General features: G+C 44.4%; 1 protein-coding gene across 4 annotated transcripts in view; it reads left to right on the top strand.

Moving 5' to 3' along the window:
- The window catches only part of DDX60 (DExD/H-box helicase 60), a 646,547-nt gene that overhangs the window by 355,783 nt on the left and 271,087 nt on the right, over positions 1–19,677 (top strand). For all 4 annotated transcript variants that reach the window (XR_006390268.1, XM_044296988.1, XM_044296981.1 and 1 more), the window contains exons 24-25: positions 869–997; positions 16,633–16,754. Coding sequence is in view for 3 of the 4 variants with exons in the window: in XM_044296988.1 (XP_044152923.1) it covers positions 869–997; positions 16,633–16,754 (251 nt within the window). In the remaining variant the exon portion in view is untranslated. The remainder of the gene's footprint in view (positions 1–868; positions 998–16,632; positions 16,755–19,677) is intronic.

The following is a 19,677-nucleotide window of genomic DNA, read 5'->3' as shown; positions in this document are numbered from 1 at the left end:
TTGGGAGACAGAGTGCAGGGCTCCTGGTTGTGCGAGAACATCATAGGATAAGTTCAGACAATAAGATCCAGAATCTGTACAGTGGTAAAATTGGTGAAAAATACATCAGACAGGCAACTTTGAAGTCAGGAATATTGTTATTACACTACTACACAATAAAGGTTGAAATGTTAGGTACGCCTTATGCTACTTTCACACTAGCGTTGTTTGAATCCGGCTTTCTATTCCGTCAACGGAACTGCCCGCCGGATGCGGAAAAACGTGTGAAAACTGATTACATTTGAATCCTGATCAGGATTTTGATCACAATGAAAAAATGCATTGGAAAAAACGGATCCGCCATTTATGGACTTTAACTTTTTTTTCACATTTTTCGGGTTTAACATGCAAAAGCCAGGACTGTTTTGACGAAACACACGGCATTAATGCAAGTCAATGGGAAAAAGGCCGGATCCGGCGTTCAAAGTGTTCCGGATTTTTGGCCGAAGGTAAAAATACAACATGCTACGGTTTTCTGAAAAGCCTGATCAGTCAAAAAGACTGAACTGAAGACATCCTGATGCATCCTGAACGGATTTATTTTCATTCAGAATGCTTTAGGATAAAACTGATCAGTTATTTTCCGGATTTGAGCCCCTAGGACGGAACTCAGCGCCGGAAAAGAAAAACGCTAGTGTGAAAGTAGCCTTATAAAGTCTTTTTTTTTTTTTACTATTAACTATATTACTTACACACTCTTGTGTACTCTTCACTTGTTTCTGTATTTGTATATTTAACAACATTATATTTTATTATGGGATATTTTAATGTGCTATATTTTAATATAGTACATATACTATTAAATGTTTTCATTTTCTTAAAACTAAAGAAATTAGATCCTGAGGAAAACATACATTTGAAGGACAAGATAACTATAACAAAAAATGATGCAACTGATTATGAAGAGGAGCTGAAAAAAGAATTTGTGGACTGGGTGCAAAAAGGACATGATGAACAGGTAATTAAGTATTAAAATATATCAAGTATCAAGTAAGAAGATGGAGGTACAGTATGTGGTAGGACAAAGAACAGAAACGTAAAGTGGTGTAGCAGTGAACAACTTGTGCAAACTACAAAAGTGTAGAACTCCTGTTAAATTAGTCTGAATTGTTATTTTTAAAAATGCTATGCGCAGAGCGAAGAAAACAGCACACCAAATATCAAAATAATGAAGAAATGATGGCACTTACCGCAATTGTCCAACTTTTCTTTATTTTCGTCAACAGACGCATAAAATATAATGGCAGCAGGGGTCAGGGCGCCACACAGGCACCATTAGTGGCTTGTGTGGCGCCCTGACCCCTGCTGCCATTAGATGGGCCCTGGTGCAAGAGTTCAGTTTGCCCCTCTCCCCTCCCCTGCTTTGTGAAGTTGCAAGGATGCACCTAGCTTTTCTGCTGCCTGAGGTAAAAATTTCAATGCCCCCCATATCAGATTCTCAACCTAACCCCTTCCCTCCAATCCTACTGTTAAAGGAGTTGTCCTCTTTTTACTATTGAAGACCCTATCCTCAGGATAGGGCATCAATGTCAGGTAAGCGGGGGCCTGGCTCCTGGCACCCCTGCGATCAGCTGTTTGAAGAGAAGGCAGCGCTCATAAGAACGCTGCCTTCTCTGCTTTGTTTACCTGCTCGCCGCAGCAATTACAGTGGTGAGCAGATGTAATTACAAGTATGGCGTCCCCATTCACTTCTATAGGACGGCTCTGTCTGTTCAATTGAATACTAAAGAGCCATCCCATAGAAGTGAAGGGGGACGTACAATACTTGCAATTAAACTGCTCACCACTGCAATTGCTATGGCGAGCAGGTAAACAAAGCAGAGAAGGCAGCGCTCATATAAACAGCTGATTGGCGGGGGTGCCTGGAGTCAGACCTACGCTGATCTTATATTGATCAATAGTAAAAAGTTGACAACCCCTTTAAAGACATACTTGGAAAACGTTACATACAGCACTACAGAACATACAGGGTAATACAGCGCCACATATTGTACCTCTTACATCCAGTGACGTCTCCTCTGATGTGTCTTTCCTCATCTTCTCCCTTCAGACCAGACCACCATGATGATCTCTTTCAGCCATCTCTTCTCTCTGCAGAGTTTAACAAACAGACATCGTAGTGCCCTTAAAAATAACTGCACCTGGCAAATAGTGTCCAACACTAATAGTGTAACCATAATGTCCTAAAAAATTATTGTGCTAAGCTGTGCCATGTGTCCCCCACAGTGCATAGTGTTAATAGTGCGCATAATAGTCATAATGCCCCCTTTGTGCCCATACTAGTTATCATGTTCCCCGAAACTCCCCAGTACTAATACTTCTCCTTATGTGTGCCAGTAGAAAATTACCACTAATGTTTGCCAGTACAAAAACAACACCCTTATAATGTGCATCAGTGCAAATACCCCCTTATACAGTAATGTGCGCCAGTACAAAAAAATACCATTGATATTCATTGAAATCGGATATTCGTCATTATTCTATTTATCGCGAATAATATGTGATTTAATTATTCGCGTATTGCGATTTTTTTTTTAACTGTATAAGGCAACTTTCCTATTGGTTGGCTATGGCTATTGGCTAATATGTGTATTTTACGAATATTCGCTATATTGCTATATATTCTTGTTTTAGAATACAACGAATATTCTAAAAAACAAAGTTATAGCAATATAGCGAATATTCGTATAATACACATATAGACTGTAATTTTGCTAATATAGTGCTATAATCTTTTTTTTTAGTCAAATTTTTTTGTCTCTTCTGAACTTCAGATTTGGAAAAAATGTACACTATAAAAAAAAAATACTATAGCACTATATTAGCTAAATTGCAGTCTATATGTGTATTTTACGAATATTCGCTATATTGCTATATCTTTGTTTTTTAAGAATATGACTAATATTCTAAAAAACTAAGTTATAGCAATATAACGAATATATTCGTTATTTAGAATATTCGACTTTTTTTTTTTTCAATCTGTACTGTTATTCCACTTTGGCATACTCCTCCCCGACAAGCGTCCCCGTCACCATGGGAACGCCTGTGGGTTAGAATATACCATCGGATCTGAGTTTTCACGATCTCAGGGAAAACTTAGATCCGATGGTATTTTCTAACCCACAGCCGTTCCCATGGTGACGGGACGCTTGTCGGAGAGAAGTATGCGAACAACTGTACAGATTGGGGAAAAAAAAGGCAAATATTAAAAATAACGAATATATTGGCTATATTGCTATATATTAGTTTTTTAGAATATTCGTATATTTTTTTTTTCATATGAAAACATGATTCCTTCCTGCTTAAGTTGCTTGTGGGCCAATGACCCATTGACCCACAAGAAAGAAGCAGATTATAGCACCTTTTCCAGGACATTATCTCAAGTTTTTCAAATTTTATTTTTTAGTACCAGTTGACCTAGTGTGGGCTGCCTTGGTGGGTAGTGCATAATCCCCCAGATTTTATAACAGACACCTTCTGGGTGTCTGCATGGAAATGTTTCTTAAAATAGTTACCAAGAGGGTGCATCTCTCCAAAGCACAACAACATAATGTGAAACAAAGAACCCATAACTTGCTTGATAATAGACATAGAATTTACAGTTAACAATTGATTATTGAAGGTCTGATTGCTTGGATCCTCAATAATTCAGAGATCCCGTGTCCGCCTGTAAACCTGCTGTGTATGTAATATTCCTCGTTATAGCCGATGAGAGGTACAGATACAGAAACAGCTGATCATGTTGGTCACTTTTAGAGTTGAGCGAACACCTGGATGTTCGGGTTCGAGAAGTTCGGCCGAACATCCCGGAAATGTTCGGGTTCGGGATCCGAACCCGATCCGAACTTCGTCCCGAACCCGAACCCCATTGAAGTCAATGGGGACCCGAACTTTTCGGCACTAAAAAGGCTGTAAAACAGCCCAGGAAAGAGCTAGAGGGCTGCAAAAGGCAGCAACATGTAGGTAAATCCCCTGCAAACAAATGTGGATAGGGAAATGAATTAAAATAAAAATTAAATAAATAAAAATTAACCAAAATCAATTGGAGAGAGGTTCCATAGCAGAGAATCTGGCTTCCCGTCACCCACCACTGGAACAGTCCATTCTCAGATATTTAGGCCCCGGCACCCAGGCAGAGGAGAGAGGTCCCGTAACAGAGAATCTGTCTTCATGTCAGCAGAGAATTAGTCTGCATGTCATAGCAGAGAATGAGGCTTCACGTCAGCCACCACTGCAACAGTCCATTGGCATATATTTAGGCCCAGCACCCAGGCAGAGGAGGGAGGTCCCGTAACAGAGAATCTGTCTTCATGTCAGCAGAGAATTAGTCTGCATGTCATAGCAGAGAATGAGGCTTCACGTCAGCCACCACTGCAACAGTCCATTGGCATATATTTAGGCCCAGCACACACACAGGCAGAGGAGAGAGGTCCCGTAACAGAGAATCTGGCTTCATGTCAGCAGAGAATCAGTCTGCATGTCATAGCAGAGAATGAGGCTTCACGTCAGCCACCACTGCAACAGTCCATTGGCATATATTTAGGCCCAGCACACACACAGGCAGAGGAGAGAGGTCCCGTAACAGAGAATCTGGCTTCATGTCAGCAGAGAATCAGTCTGCATGTCATAGCAGAGAATGAGGCTTCACGTCAGCCACCACTGCAACAGTCCATTGGCATATATTTAGGCCCAGCACCCAGGCAGAGGAGGGAGGTCCCGTAACAGAGAATCTGTCTTCATGTCAGCAGAGAATTAGTCTGCATGTCATAGCAGAGAATGAGGCTTCACGTCAGCCACCACTGCAACAGTCCATTGGCATATATTTAGGCCCAGCACACACACAGGCAGAGGAGAGAGGTCCCGTAACAGAGAATCTGGCTTCATGTCAGCAGAGAATCAGTCTGCATGTCATAGCAGAGAATGAGGCTTCACGTCAGCCACCACTGCAACAGTCCATTGGCATATATTTAGGCCCAGCACACACACAGGCAGAGGAGAGAGGTCCCGTAACAGAGAATCTGGCTTCATGTCAGCAGAGAATCAGTCTGCATGTCATAGCAGAGAATGAGGCTTCACGTCAGCCACCACTGCAACAGTCCATTGGCATATATTTAGGCCCAGCACCCAGGCAGAGGAGGGAGGTCCCGTAACAGAGAATCTGTCTTCATGTCAGCAGAGAATTAGTCTGCATGTCATAGCAGAGAATGAGGCTTCACGTCAGCCACCACTGCAACAGTCCATTGGCATATATTTAGGCCCAGCACCCAGGCAGAGGAGGGAGGTCCCGTAACAGAGAATCTGTCTTCATGTCAGCAGAGAATTAGTCTGCATGTCATAGCAGAGAATGAGGCTTCACGTCAGCCACCACTGGAACAGTCCATTCTCAGATATTTAGGCCCCGGCACCCAGGCAGAGGAGAGAGGTCCCGTAACAGAGAATCTGTCTTCATGTCAGCAGAGAATTAGTCTGCATGTCATAGCAGAGAATGAGGCTTCACGTCAGCCACCACTGCAACAGTCCATTGGCATATATTTAGGCCCAGCACCCAGGCAGAGGAGAGAGGTCCCGTAACAGACAATCTGGCTTCATGTCAGCAGAGAATCAGTCTGCATGTCATAGCAGAGAATCAGGCTTCACGTCACCCACCACTGCAACAGTCCATTGTCATAAATTTAGGCCCAGCACTAGTGTTGAGCGGCATGTCCCATATTCGAATTCGCGAAATTTTGTGAATATTCGAAAGAATATTCGTAAAATATTCGCGATTATTCAAATTCGTTATTATTTCGCATATGCGATAATTCGAATTATCGCATAATACATATGCTATGCAAAATTCACATGTGCGCTAATGAAATCGCCTTACGAAGATTCGCAACTCAATTCAATCACTAATGTATGAATGCAATGCCCTTTGCCTCTGTTCTGGGACAAGTGTAGATATTCGCATGTGCGCTAATAAAATCGCCTTACGAAGATTCGCACCTCAATCACTTTCTAGGGAATGTGAGACTTTTGGGAATCAATCGAGATACAGTGGGGGGTGATGACAGTAGTTGACAGAGTACAGATCAATGTAATCTGTAAGGTGGAAAGTAAAATAAAAAATACGAATATTCGTAAATCGACTTTTACGAAGTTCTACGTATTCGCGAATATGGTGCTATACTATATGAATGCACAGGCCTTTGCCTCTCTGTTCTGGGGACAAGTGTAGATATTTGCATTTGCGTTAATAAAATCGCCTTACGAAGATTCGCAGCTCAATTCAATCACTAATGTATGAATGCAAAGCCCTTTGCCTCTGTTCTGGGACAAGTGTAGATATTCGCATGTGCGCTAATAAAATCGCCTTACGAAGATTCGCAACTCAATTCACTAATGTATGAATGCAAAGCCCTTTGCCTCTGTTCTGGGACGTGCCGATATTCGCATGTGCGCTAATAAAATCGCCTTACGAAGATTCGCGCCTCAATCACTTTCTAGGCAATGTGAGTAAGATCTGAGCTGTTGGACCTTTGGGAAACAATCAATTATATGTGTACTGTAATTTTGTGGGGGGGGGGGGGGAAACAAAAAACGAATATTCGTTTTTACGAATATATAGCACTATATTCGAAATATTCGCGAAATCGCGAAGTTGCGATATTCGCGAAAAAAATTTGCTTTTCGAATATTCGCGCTCAACACTACCCAGCACCCAGGCAGAGGAGAGAGGTCCCGTAACAGAGAATCTGGCTTCATGTCAGCAGAGAATCAGTCTTCATATCATAGCAGAGAATCAGGCTTCACGTCACCCACCACTGTAAGAGTCAATTTTCATAAATTTAGGCCCAGAACCCAGGCAGAGGAGAAAGGTCCCGTAACAGACAATCTGGCTTCATGTCAGCAGAGAATCAGTCTTCATATCATAGCAGAGAATCAGGCTTCACGTCACCCACCACTGCAACAGTCAATTGTCATAAATTTAGGCCCAGCACCCAGGCAGAGGAGAGAGCTCCCGTAACAGAGGATCTGGCTTCATGTCAGCAGAGAATCAGTCTGCATGTCATAGCAGAGAATGAGGCTTCACGTCACCCACCACTGCAACAGTCCATTGGCATATATTTAGGCCTAGCACACAGGCAGAGCAGAGAGGTCCCGTAACAGACAATCTGGCTTCATGTCAGCAGAGAATCAGTCTGCATGTCATAGCAGAGAATGAGGCTTCACGTCACCCACCACTGCAACAGTCCATTGGCATATATTTAGGCCTAGCACACAGGCAGAGCAGAGAGGTCCCGTAACAGACAATCTGGCTTCATGTCAGCAGAGAATCAGTCTGCATGTCATAGCAGAGAATGAGGCTTCACGTCACCCACCACTGCAACAGTCCATTGGCATATATTTAGGCCTAGCACACAGGCAGAGCAGAGAGGTCCCGTAACAGACGATCTGGCTTCATGTCAGCAGAGAATCAGTCTGCATGTCATAGCAGAGAATCAGGCTTCACGTCACCCACCACTGCAACAGTCAATTGTCATAAATTTAGGCCCAGCACCCAGGCAGAGGAGAGAGCTCCCGTAACAGAGGATCTGGCTTCATGTCAGCAGAGAATCAGTCTGCATGTCATAGCAGAGAATGAGGCTTCACGTCACCCACCACTGCAACAGTCCATTGGCATATATTTAGGCCTAGCACACAGGCAGAGCAGAGAGGTCCCGTAACAGACAATCTGGCTTCATGTCAGCAGAGAATCAGTCTGCATGTCATAGCAGAGAATGAGGCTTCACGTCACCCACCACTGCAACAGTCCATTGGCATATATTTAGGCCTAGCACACAGGCAGAGCAGAGAGGTCCCGTAACAGACGATCTGGCTTCATGTCAGCAGAGAATCAGTCTGCATGTCATAGCAGAGAATCAGGCTTCACGTCAGCCACCACTGCAACAGTCCATGGTCATAAATTTAGGCCCAGCACCCAGGCAGAGGAGAGAGGTCCCGTAACAGACAATCTGGCTTCATGTCAGCAGAGAATTAGTCTGCATGTCATAGCAGAGAATCAGGCTTCATGTCAGCCACCACTGCAACAGTCCATTGGCATATATTTAGGCCTAGCACACAGGCAGAGGAGAGGTTCATTCAACTTTGGGTAGCATCGCAATATAATGGTAAAATGAAAATAAAAATAGGATTGAATGAGGAAGTGCCCTGGAGTCCAATAATATATGGTTATGGGGAGGTAGTTAATGTCTAATCTGGACAAGGGACGGACAGGTCCTGTGGGATCCATGCCTGGTTCATTTTTATGAACGTCAGCTTGTCCACATTGGCTGTAGACAGGCGGCTGCGTTTGTCTGTAATGACGCCCCCTGCCGTGCTGAATACACGTTCAGACAAAACGCTGGCTGCCGGGCAGGCCAGCACCTCCAAGGCATAAAAGGCTAGCTCTGGCCACGTGGACAATTTAGAGACCCAGAAGTTGAATGGGGCCGAACCATCAGTCAGTACGTGGAGGGGTGTGCACACGTACTGTTCCACCATGTTAGTGAAATGTTGCCTCCTGCTAACACGTTGCGTATCAGGTGGTGGTGCAGTTAGCTGTGGCGTGTTGACAAAAGTTTTCCACATCTCTGCCATGCTAACCCTGCCCTCAGAGGAGCTGGCCGTGACACAGCTGCCTTGGCGACCTCTTGCTCCTCCTCTGCCTTGGCCTTGGGCTTCCACTTGTTCCCCTGTGACATTTGGGAATGCTCTCAGTAGCGCGTCTACCAACGTGCGCTTGTACTCGCGCATCTTCCTATCACGCTCCAGTGCAGGAAGTAAGGTGGGCACATTGTCTTTGTAGCGTGGATCCAGCAGGGTGGCAACCCAGTAGTCCGCACAGGTTAAAATGTGGGCAACTCTGCTGTCGTTGCGCAGGCACTGCAGCATGTAGTCGCTCATGTGTGCCAGGCTGCCCAGGGGTAAGGACAAGCTGTCCTCTGTGGGAGGCGTATCGTCATCGTCCTGCCTTTCCCCCCAGCCACGCACCAGTGATGGACCCGAGCTGCGTTGGGTGCCACCCCGCTGTGACCATGCTTCATCCTCATCCTCCTCCACCTCCTCCTCATCCTCGTCCTCCTCGTCCTCCAGTAGTGGGCCCTGGCTGGCCACATTTGTACCTGGCCTCTGCTGTTGCAAAAAACCTCCCTCTGAGTCACTTCGAAGAGACTGGCCTGAAAGTGCTAAAAATGACCCCTCTTCCTCATCCTCCTCCTCCTCCTCCTGGGCCACCTCCTGTTCCATCATCGCCCTAAGTGTTTTCTCAAGGAGACATAGAAGTGGTATTGTAACGCTGATAACGGTGTCATCGCCACTGGCCATGTTGGTGGAGTACTCGAAACAGCGCAACAGGGCACACAGGTCTCGCATGGAGGCCCAGTCATTGGTGGTGAAGTGGTGCTGTTCTGTAGTGCGACTGACCCGTGCGTGCTGCAGCTGAAACTCCACTATGGCCTGCTGCTGCTCGCACAGTCTGTCCAGCATGTGCAAGGTGGAGTTCCACCTGGTGGGCACGTCGCATATGAGGCGGTGAGCGGGAAGGCCGAAGTTACGCTGTAGCGCAGACAGGCGAGCAGCGGCAGGATGTGAACGCCGGAAGCGCGAACAGACGGCCCGCACTTTATGCAGCAGCTCTGACATGTCGGGGTAGTTGTGAATGAACTTCTGCACCACCAAATTCAGCACATGCGCCAAGCAAGGGATGTGCGTCAAATTGGCTAGTCCCAGAGCTGCAACGAGATTTCGCCCATTATCACACACCACCAGGCCGGGCTTGAGGCTCACCGGCAGCAACCACTCGTCGGTCTGTTGTTCAATACCCCGCCACAACTCCTGTGCGGTGTGGGGCCTGTCCCCCAAACATATGAGTTTCAGAATGGCCTGCTGACGTTTACCCCGGGCTGTGCTGAAGTTGGTGGTGAAGGTGTGTGGCTGACTGGATGAGCAGGTGGAAGAAGAGGAGGAGGAAGCCGAGAAGGAGGAGGTGGCAACAGGAGGCAAAGAATGTTGCCCTGCGATCCTTGGCGGCGGCAGGACGTGCGCCAAACAGCTCTCCGCCTGGGGCCCAGCTGCCACTACATTTACCCAGTGTGCAGTTAGGGAGATATAGCGTCCCTGGCCGTGCTTACTGGTCCACGTATCTGTGGTTAGGTGGACCTTGCTACAGATGGCGTTGCGCAGTGCACACTTGATTTTATCGGATACTTGGTTGTGCAGGGAAGGCACGGCTCTCTTGGAGAAGTAGTGCCGGCTGGGAACAACATACTGTGGGACAGCAAGCGACATGAGCTGTTTGAAGCTGTCTGTGTCCACCAGCCTAAATGACAGCATTTCATAGGCCAGTAGTTTAGAAATGCTGGCATTCAGGGCCAGGGATCGAGGGTGGCTAGGTGGGAATTTACGCTTTCTATCAAATGTTTGTGAGATGGAGAGCTGAACGCTGGCGTGTGACATGGTTGAGACGCTTGGTGACGGAGGTGGTGGTGGTGGTGTTGGTGGTACATCCCCTGTTTGCTGGGCGGCAGGTGCCAACGTTCCTCCAGAGGCGGAGGAAGAGGCCGAGGCGGCAGCAGCAGAATAGGCCGAGGCGGCAGCAGCAGAAGAGGTAGCAGGGGGAGCCTGAGTGACTTCCTTGGTTTTAAGGTGTTTACTCCACTGCAGTTCATGCTTTGCATGCAGGTGCCTGGTCATGCAGGTTGTGCTCAGGTTCAGAACGTTAATGCCTCGCTTCAGGCTCTGATGGCACAGCGTGCAAACCACTCGGGTCTTGTCGTCAGCACATTGTTTGAAGAAGTGCCATGCCAGGGAACTCCTTGAAGCTGCCTTTGGGGTGCTCGGTCCCAGATGGCGGCGGTCAGTAGCAGGCGGAGTCTCTTGGCGGCGGGTGTTCTGCTTTTGCCCACTGCTCCCTCTTTTGCTACGCTGTTGGCTCGGTCTCACCACTGCCTCTTCCTCCGAACTGTGAAAGTCAGTGGCACGACCTTCATTCCATGTGGGGTCTAGGACCTCATCGTCCCCTGCATCGTCTTCCACCCAGTCTTGATCCCTGACCTCCTGTTCAGTCTGCACACTGCAGAAAGACGCAGCAGTTGGCACCTGTGTTTCGTCATCATCAGAGACATGCTGAGGTGGTATTCCCATGTCCTCATCATCAGGAAACATAAGTGGTTGTGCGTCAGTGCATTCTATGTCTTTCACCGCTGGGGAAGGGCTAGGTGGATGCCCTTGGGAAACCCTGCCAGCGGAGTCTTCAAACAGCATAAGAGACTGCTGCATAACTTGAGGCTGAGACAGTTTCCCTGGTATGCATGGGGGTGATGTGACAGACTGATGGGGTTGGTTTTCAGGCGCCATCTGTGCGCTTTCTGCAGAAGACTGGGTGGGAGATAATGTGAACGTGCTGGATCCACTGTCGGCCACCCAATTGACTAATGCCTGTACCTGCTCAGGCCTTACCATCCTTAGAACGGCATTGGGCCCCACCATATATCGCTGTAAATTCTGGCGGCTACTGGGACCTGAGGTAGTTGGTACACTAGGACGTGTGGATGTGGCAGAACGGCCACGTCCTCTCCCAGCACCAGAGGGTCCACTAACACCACCACGACCATGTCCACGTCCGCGTCCCTTACTAGATGTTTTTCTCATTGTTATGGTTCACCACAACAACAAATATATTATTTGGCCCAATGTATTGTATTCAAATTCAGCGGGATATAAATTTGAGGCCTAGTATTTAGGCGCTGGGTGACCGGTATGGATTTAGTGACAGAATTAGACTTGGAAATGCACAGAAGCGTGTGTGTGAAGTTATTCTGAATGACCCTATGTGCACCTTCAATATTATATACCCTTTTAGGGATAGATTTCAAATAGCTCTGATATAGCAGAAACCACTAAATTATGAAATTGCTAAATTGGGAATTGTACTTCAACCCAGAACAAAAAATGTGCTTTGACGGACACTAAATATCTTGCCCAGCAACAACAGTACAGCGGTGGGTAACGAGAGATTTAGAGGGATTTAAATTTGAGGCCTAGTATTTAGGCGCTGGGTCACCGGTATGGATTTAGTGACAGAATTAGACTTGGAAATGCACAGAAGCGTGTGTGTGAAGTTATTCTGAATGACCCTATGTGCACCTTCAATATTATATACCCTTTTAGGGATAGATTTCAAATAGCTCTGATATAGCAGAAACCACTAAATTATGAAATTGCTAAATTGGGAATTGTACTTCAACCCAGAACAAAAAATGTGCTTTGACGGACACTAAATATCTTGCCCAGCAACAACAGTACAGCGGTGGGTAACGAGAGATTTAGAGGGAATTAAATTTGAGGCCTAGTATTTAGGCGCTGGGTCACCGGTATGGATTTAGTGACAGAATTAGACTTGGAAATGCACAGAAGCGTGTGTGTGAAGTTATTCTGAATGACCCTATGTGCACCTTCAATATTATATACCCTTTTAGGGATAGATTTCAAATAGCTCTGATATAGCAGAAACCACTAAATTATGAAATTGCTAAATTGGGAATTGTACTTCAACCCAGAACAAAAAATGTGCTTTGACGGACACTAAATATCTTGCCCAGCAACAACAGTACAGTGGTGGGTAACGAGAGATTTAGAGGGATTTAAATTTGAGGCCTAGTATTTAGGCGCTGGGTCACCGGTATGGATTTAGTGACAGAATTAGACTTGGAAATGCACAGAAGCGTGTGTGTGAAGTTATTCTGAATGACCCTATGTGCACCTTCAATATTATATACCCTTTTAGGGATAGATTTCAAATAGCTCTGATATAGCAGAAACCACTAAATTATGAAATTGCTAAATTGGGAATTGTACTTCAACCCAGAACAAAAAATGTGCTTTGACGGACACTAAATATCTTGCCCAGCAACAACAGTACACCGGTGGGTAACGAGAGATTTAGAGGGAATTAAATTTGAGGCCTAGTATTTAGGCGCTGGGTCACCGGTATGGATTTAGTGACAGAATTAGACTTGGAAATACACAGTAGCGGGTGTGTGTGAAGTTATTCTGAATGACCCTATGTGCACCTTCAATATTATATACCCTTTTAGGGATAGATTTCAAATAGCTCTGATATAGCAGAAACCACTAAATTATGAAATTGCTAAATTGGGAATTGTACTTCAACCCAGAACAAAAAATGTGCTTTGACGGACACTAAATATCTTGCCCAGCAACAACAGTACAGTGGTGGGTAACGAGAGATTTAGAGGGATTTAAATTTGAGGCCTAGTATTTAGGCGCTGGGTCACCGGTATGGATTTAGTGACAGAATTAGACTTGGAAATGCACAGAAGCGTGTGTGTGAAGTTATTCTGAATGACCCTATGTGCACCTTCAATATTATATACCCTTTTAGGGATAGATTTCAAATAGCTCTGATATAGCAGAAACCACTAAATTATGAAATTGCTAAATTGGGAATTGTACTTCAACCCAGAACAAAAAATGTGCTTTGACGGACACTAAATATCTTGCCCAGCAACAACAGTACACCGGTGGGTAACGAGAGATTTAGAGGGAATTAAATTTGAGGCCTAGTATTTAGGCGCTGGGTCACCGGTATGGATTTAGTGACAGAATTAGACTTGGAAATACACAGTAGCGGGTGTGTGTGAAGTTATTCTGAATGACCCTATGTGCACCTTCAATATTATATACCCTTTTAGGGATAGATTTCAAATAGCTCTGATATAGCAGAAACCACTAAATTATGAAATTGCTAAATTGGGAATTGTACTTCAACCCAGAACAAAAAATGTGCTTTGACGGACACTAAATATCTTGCCCAGCAACAACAGTACAGCGGTGGGTAACGAGAGATTTAGAGGGAATTAAATTTGAGGCCTAGTATTTAGGCGCTGGGTCACCGGTATGGATTTAGTGACAGAATTAGACTTGGAAATACACAGTAGCGGGTGTGTGTGAAGTTATTCTGAATGACCCTATGTGCACCTTCAATATTATATACCCTTTTTGGGATAGATTTCAAATAGCTCTGATATAGCAGGAACCACTAAATTATGAAATTGCTAAATTGGGAATTGTACTTCAACCCAGAACAAAAAATGTGCTTTGACGGGCACTAAATAACTTTCCCAGCTACAACAGGACAACGGTAACGAGAGATTTAGAGGGATTTAAATTTGAGGCCTAGTATTTAGGCGCTGGGTGACAGGTATGGGTTTAGTGACAGAATTAGACTTGGAAATACACAGTAGCGGGTGTGTGTGAAGTTATTCTGAATGACCCTATGTGCACCTTCAATATTATATACCCTTTTTGGGATAGATTTCAAATAGCTCTGATATAGCAGAAACCACTAAATTATGAAATTGCTAAATTGGGAATTGTACTTCAACCCAGAACAAAAAATGTGCTTTGACGGACACTAAATATCTTGCCCAGCAACAACAGTACAGCGGTGGGTAACGAGAGATTTAGAGGGAATTAAATTTGAGGCCTAGTATTTAGGCGCTGGGTCACCGGTATGGATTTAGTGACAGAATTAGACTTGGAAATACACAGTAGCGGGTGTGTGTGAAGTTACTCTGAATGACCCTATGTGCACCTTCAATATTATATACCCTTTTTGGGATAGATTTCAAAGAGCTCTGATATAGCAGGAACCACTAAATTATGAAATTGCTAAATTGAGAATTGTATTTCAACCCAGAACAAGAAATGTGCTTGAACGGACACTAAATAACTCGCCCAGCTACAGCACTAGGGACAGATTTAGCTGGATATAAATTTGAGGCCTAGTATTTAGGCGCTGGGTGACCGGTATGGATTTAGTGACAGAATTAGACTGGGATATGGCCAAAAAATGAACAGACTATTGCTGGTTAAATGCACTTGGTGTGACAGCTTCACCCTGATGTAGGCTTTAGCCAAAAAACAACCACACCATTGAGGGTTAAATGCACTTGGTGACAGGCGCAGCTTGCCCCTGATTTTGTATATGGCCAAAAAATGAACAGACTATTGCTGGTTAAATGCACTTGGTGTGACAGCTTCACCCTGATGTAGGCTTTAGCCAAAAAACAACCACACCATTGAGGGTTAAATGCACTTGGTGACAGGCGCAGCTTGCCCCTGATTTTGTATATGGCCAAAAAATGAACAGACTATTGCTGGTTAAATGCACTTGGTGTGACAGCTTCACCCTGATGTAGGCTTTAGCCAAAAAACAACCACACCATTGAGGGTTAAATGCACTTGGTGACAGGCGCAGCTTGCCCCTGATTTTGTATATGGCCAAAAAATGAACAGACTATTGCTGGTTAAATGCACTTGGTGTGACAGCTTCACCCTGATGTAGGCTTTAGCCAAAAAACAACCACACCATTGAGGGTTAAATGCACTTGGTCGCAGCTTGTGCTGGCGCACCACAAGACACAAAATGGCCGCCGATCACCCCAGAAAAATGAGACTGACAAACGGTCTGTGCAGCCTAAAAACAGTGAGCAATTGAGGATCAGCAGCTCAATGATCCACAGCTGCAGATCGATCAGTTAATCAAGTCCTTTGGAGGAGTTAATCTGCCTAATCTCGCCCTACTGTCGCAGCCGCAACCTCTCCCTACGCTAATCAGAGCAGAGTGACGGGCGGCGCTATGTGACTCCAGCTTAAATAGAGGCTGGGTCACATGGTGCTCTGGCCAATCACAGCCATGCCAATAGTAGGCATGGCTGTGATGGCCTCTTGGGGCAAGTAGTATGACGCTTGTTGATTGGCTGCTTTGCAGCCTTTCAAAAAGCGCCAAGAAAGCGTCACAAAAGCGCGAAGAAAGCGACGAACACCGAACCCGAACCCGGACTTTTACGAAAATGTCCGGGTTCGGGTCCGTGTCACGGACACCCCAAAATTCGGTACGAACCCGAACTATACAGTTCGAGTTCGCTCATCCCTAGTCACTTTTACTTTCCATTAGCCTATTCTTATTCTGTGAAAAGATATAGCAGCACAGTTCTTCTACTGCTCATCAAAGTTTCAGATTTAGTATTCAGTTTAAGAACTTTTACGATTGTGGTTTCATTTAAATACGTTTTCCCATCTTAGACATTTATTGTGTGGCATATCTACAGGATATGTCAGCTGTTTTCAGAACTTCCAAGGAAATGAATGGAGATGTGCATGCACAGCCACCTGTCCATTCACATCAACCACAAGAGGTAGTGGGATTCTCGTTCTGTAGATAGGTGCAGGTCCCTGTGGTGGGGCTCCATATACAATGTCTAAGATGGGAAAACTCCTTTAAAAGGGCATAGAGTAAGGTTTCTGTATTGAAGAATTTAAGTGAGTTGATATTTTTTTCCAGTATGTTTTAAACTGGGTATACGTGACTAGAAAAACCTGTCTGCTTTCTTACTAAAACAGTCCACAGGTTGTGTGTAAGATGAGCCCCATTCACTTCTATGGAGCTGGAGCTGTTTCTGAAAGAAAGTCATCATGCTCTTCTGTAAAACTATATTATCTATAGATGCATCCATCACTATATGATCACTAATATGTTTTGTTTTCAAGGTTGCAAAAGTGCTGGAAAGCCTTAAACCTATGGAGCCATCTGAGGTTGAATGCAAGAAATATTTTCCTCAGCTTGTTGAAAAACTAGACAAAATGAACAAGCTACCTGCTATATTTTTTGCGTGAGTGCATTTTAACTACTTTAAAAAACTACCAGATATGAAAACTAATTTAGCATTTGCAGTGTTTCTGCAGTTTTTAAGTCTGTCTTTGGTTTAAGCCAGTGCACCTAATTTATGAAAAGTAATAATGAATTTGGTGCAAGTGTGATGTGGTTTACTCCTATATCTTTTATGTACAAGGACTTTTAAGTACATCTGGGGCTTGTCTGGTATGGAGTTGTAATATGTTTGCGACTTTTGTAACTTTTGGAGAAGATAAATGAGACTTAAAGGGGAGCTAATCTGCAACTTTGGGGAAGACATTTATTATTTTATCGGTTGTTTTTGTGTCAGTTTTAAGTCTGCCTTTGCTTTGTGTGCTTGTGCCAAGTTTATGAAATGGTGCACCTCAGGGGTGTTGCTAGGGTCTCAAAAGATCTGGGGCCCAAGCCCCAATGAATATGGCCCAGTTCTCTAAATCGACCCTTCCACCGCACACTGCATTTCCTGTACTTGCTATACAGCAGCACATACCTCTCACATCCAGTGCCTCCCAGGTGACGTCTCCTCTGATGTAGATCATCTCTGTCATCATCTTCTCCATTCTGTCTGGACATCTTCTCTCAGCCACCTCATTAGCGATGGGCTTGCGGTTCGCCCGGCGATAGTTTCGCGGCGAACTTTGCGTGTTTGCGATTCCCCGACATGCGAACATATGGAGATATTAGCGCCCGCCATATTCTTTTACATTGTGAAGAACTTTGACCCATGACACATCCAACAGGTGGTACAGGACAGCCAATTGAAACGTTTCAGCACATGGACATACCCCTGGTCACATGATGCTGACATCATCACAGTTCCTTCTCAACCACTGCCTGTTTTACTGGTCACATGACCTACGATGTTATCACAGGTCCTTTAGCTCTTCCAGTGCATTAGATTCAATTGTATTGCCGTCCTGAGGACAACAATACAGTTGTATGTAGCTGACAGGCAGGACATTCGGGGGCTGGGACAAAACATCAGGGGCCCAGGCCCCGAATGTTTTAACCTAGCAAGGCTCCTGGTACACCTTAATATATATATATATATATATATTCAGTGAGTGCAATGTGGTTTATACCTATATGTGTAAAAGTAGACCAGGGGGTTGCCTGGGGTGTAGTTGCGACCTTTTTGGGACTTTTGCAAAACTCGCAAATAGTAAATGTGCCATAACCCAGGTATAATCTCACTTAGCCCTTAAAGAGGACCTTTCATGGTTTATTTTAATTCTAGATAAATACCTTTACTTGCGGGGTACCCCCCGCTGATGCTGTCATCCTGCCTGTTTTTTTTAAATATTGCTACTACGTCCTCCTGTGCCCCCCTGTAGTTTTCCCGCTCAGTATGTTAAAACTGAGCATCGGTACAGGGAGGAGGAGATGCCAGGGTTTCTCAGTGGGCATCTCCTTCTCCCTGGCTGTGCCGTGATCCAATCACAGCGGAGAGCGTCACAGCTAGGGAAAAGGTGAGCTTTTTTTTTTTCTCCCTGGCTGTGACGCTCTCCGCTGTGATTGGATCACGGCACAGCCAGGGAGAAGGAGACGCCCATTGGCACAGCGGGGCATAGGAGCGATATTTTAAAAGAACAGGCAGGGTGGCAGCATCAGCGGAGGTACCCCGCAAGTAAAGTCATTTATCTAGAATAAAAAAAAAACATGAAAGGTCCTCTTAAAATCTATGTACACCTTTTGGGGAATTTTATCATTTTGGTCTTTATTAAAAATAGGGAATATTTTTTTGTGTACAGAGTTGACATGCTCTAGTAGCACCTTTTGGATTTTCTGTCATCTGGGAAGCAGAAGGACTCCTTATCTCCGCTCTATGACCTCCCAAATACTCATTATAGCTCAGTTCTTATCTTACTGATAAGAATGTGGCTTAACTAGGTGTTTATGACCTCTTAATAGTTTCGAGATAAGGGTTATTAGATGACCAGCACAAAGTGAAAGTGAAAGGATCAGTCACACAGTTAAATAAAACTGTTAACCCATTGTGACAGAATGGTTCAATATTTTAAATAACTGCCAACTGAAAATATGATTTTTAGCCAAAAATTAGTAAAATGCAATCATAAACAAAAATTGCCTCAGTAGGTATACATAGCCTTTAAACATAGACCACTTTGAAAAGTAGGAAGGGTAATTATATGTCGCAAAATGTGACCAAATGTGGCAAAAAAAACGCTGCAAATGCCACAAAACAAGCATATCTGTTTTGATAAATGTACTCATTGGCCTTAATCCAAGTCCACTTTTGAAAGAGGCCAAAAGTCACGTGCACCAGCACTTGCAAAAATTTAACATCAGAAAACTGGCATACCAGATTTCATAAATGTCCCAATATATGTATTTGTGCAAACCACGATGTGTTAACATTACATGCATTTACAAATTGAGTATTGCTAGACCCATGTATTGTTGGCTATAAATATCAAAATGGTCGTGTCGGACTCCCAGCACCCCCGTCATCTAGTTGAGTACTCCCTAAATTTTATTGGTTACAATGTAAGCTCTGTACTTTTCATTGTTGCTTTTAGTGAACAATACAGAATGAGAGGGTACATGACAAGTACATAAGATTTTAAGGGAAAATTCTTTGTTTCAGCTAACCTGTGGAAGGGATAGAGTTTCAGCTGTACTTATTGATAATAATTGTACTTTATTATCTCCACACACAAACAGTTCCAATTTTCTTTTGGGGGGGGGGGGGGATATTAAATTGAATTCAACCAGCATATACAGTAGGTGATCAGTACACCAATACACAGGGTAGAGCAACAATTTACCTGTGAGTGTTAACATGAAAATAAGTGTCAGGCCTCAATTGTCTGTTTCTGTTTATTGTATTTCTACACGGTTGTAAAAAATTTTTTTTCTGGATTCAATTTGATTAAACC

Source organism: Bufo gargarizans, chromosome 1 (assembly GCF_014858855.1).
Source record: "Bufo gargarizans isolate SCDJY-AF-19 chromosome 1, ASM1485885v1, whole genome shotgun sequence".
In the NCBI taxonomy this organism is placed as follows: Eukaryota; Metazoa; Chordata; class Amphibia; order Anura; family Bufonidae; genus Bufo; species Bufo gargarizans.
The sequence above is the reverse complement of the archived record's forward strand: the minus strand, read 5'-3'. Positions and strand labels throughout refer to the sequence as shown.